This window comes from Brassica oleracea, chromosome C1 (genome assembly GCF_000695525.1).
Source record: "Brassica oleracea var. oleracea cultivar TO1000 chromosome C1, BOL, whole genome shotgun sequence".
NCBI classification, from domain to species: domain Eukaryota; kingdom Viridiplantae; phylum Streptophyta; class Magnoliopsida; order Brassicales; family Brassicaceae; genus Brassica; species Brassica oleracea.
In genome coordinates this window covers 14066780-14068163 of record NC_027748.1, presented here as the reverse complement: position 1 = coordinate 14068163, position 1384 = coordinate 14066780, and the positions used below count along the sequence as shown (strand labels likewise).

The 1384-nt window shown below is 35.2% G+C and overlaps 1 protein-coding gene across 1 annotated transcript; it reads right to left on the bottom strand.

Annotated features, from left to right (window-relative positions):
- Positions 1 to 651, bottom strand: LOC106332333. Its single transcript, XM_013770804.1, has 2 exons — positions 525 to 651; positions 1 to 434 (listed from the first exon to the last, which is right to left on the bottom strand). The coding sequence occupies exons 1-2, from the start codon at positions 649 to 651 to the stop codon at positions 1 to 3; spliced, it is 561 nt and encodes a 186-aa protein (XP_013626258.1).
- Positions 652 to 1384: the final 733 nt, after the last annotated feature.

The following is a 1384-nucleotide window of genomic DNA, read 5'->3' as shown; positions in this document are numbered from 1 at the left end:
TTAATTCGTATCAGCATACATAAGTTTTCTGTGGTCATCATGAGAGTCATCTTCTTCTTCTTCAGTGACCCTCTCTTCATAAGCTTTCAATCGTCCAACTATGTCTTCGAAGCTAGTTGTGTTAAGGTCCAAGACTTGTTCAAGGGAGGCAACAATATGAATGTATTTCTTCCTTGGCAAGCTTTTTAGGAATTTTTTCACCAGCTTAGGTTCTTCAATTATCTCACCTAGCGATGCAGATTTTGATGAGATCTCAGAGAGTTTACCAACAAAAGTGTCAATTGAATCTTCGTCTTTCATCTTGAGTCTATCAAATTCTGCCATTATGGTTTGTAACCTAGCTTCCTTGACTCTTTCAGCTCTAATATGTCTTGCCTTTATCGCATCCCAAACCGCTTTTGATGTTTCTATGTCGCCAACTTGTAGGACTAGAGCTTCAGGTATGGATTAAAACAAAAGTGCAATAGCCATATTGTTTTTCTTCTCATCTTTGGATCCTGGGTCGATTGTCTCCCATACATCACTGACCTTGAGCACAATCTTCATCCTCATAGACCAGACGGTGTAATTGGATGATGTTAGCATCGGGAATTTGATGGAGGCGGGTCTGGTTTCCTTATGCATCGTGACCTCTTCTTTGACGTCGCTCATTGTTTGTTGAATATGATTTTCAAGTTTCTTATGTGTGCTTGTGGCTCTGATACCAAATATAGAATCTCACAAGCAATATCAATAAGAAGTTCTTCTTTTATTCAATCAAGTTCTCAATCACAATATCAAAATCACTCACACAACTCATAGCATATGTCTACACATGACATTGCTTATATAACCACAAAACAAATCATATTCCTAATTGTAAAACATATTATGATCCTTATCTCTTTAGATCACAATCTAACTAGAAAAAAGAAATAACTTATTTCGTAATTGTCTTTCAAGCTAACTTCAACAGGAAGTACGTCAACAACTACGCCAACATCACCTTACACAGAACAATGACACCAAAAGCATCACACAAGCACACAAACAAATATCTCTCTTTTTTCTTGCAGAGACAACATTTTCTTCATACAAGCACGTCTTCCTATTATATATAATCAGAATTTGCTTCCCAAATTCTTCCAAAGACAATTAAACAACTTTCTTTTTTCTCTAAAGAATAATCTTTTTTCTTTTTCTCTTCAAGTAATATCATTTATCTTTAATGTCAACTTTCCAATAAATATATTACATATTTTCCAAGTTTAATAAGTTCACAGTCATCACAACACGAACTTCAACCAAACCCACCTTTATGACACGCACATGTACTTACTATCTTCTAGTACTTTGAGAACTGATACATAATATAAATCTTCACCTAGTTCTTGTAGCTTAAGGT

What these genes read in the sequence shown, in the direction of transcription:
- LOC106332333 (XM_013770804.1), bottom strand. Translation starts at nt 651, where the DNA reads ATGAGCGACGTCAAAGAAGAGGTCACGATGCATAAGGAAACCAGACCC. An exon ending in GAAGATTGTGCTCAAGGTCA is followed by an intron (nt 435 to 524) that starts GTGATGTATGGG and finishes CCATACCTGAAG; the next exon opens with CTCTAGTCCTACAAGTTGGC.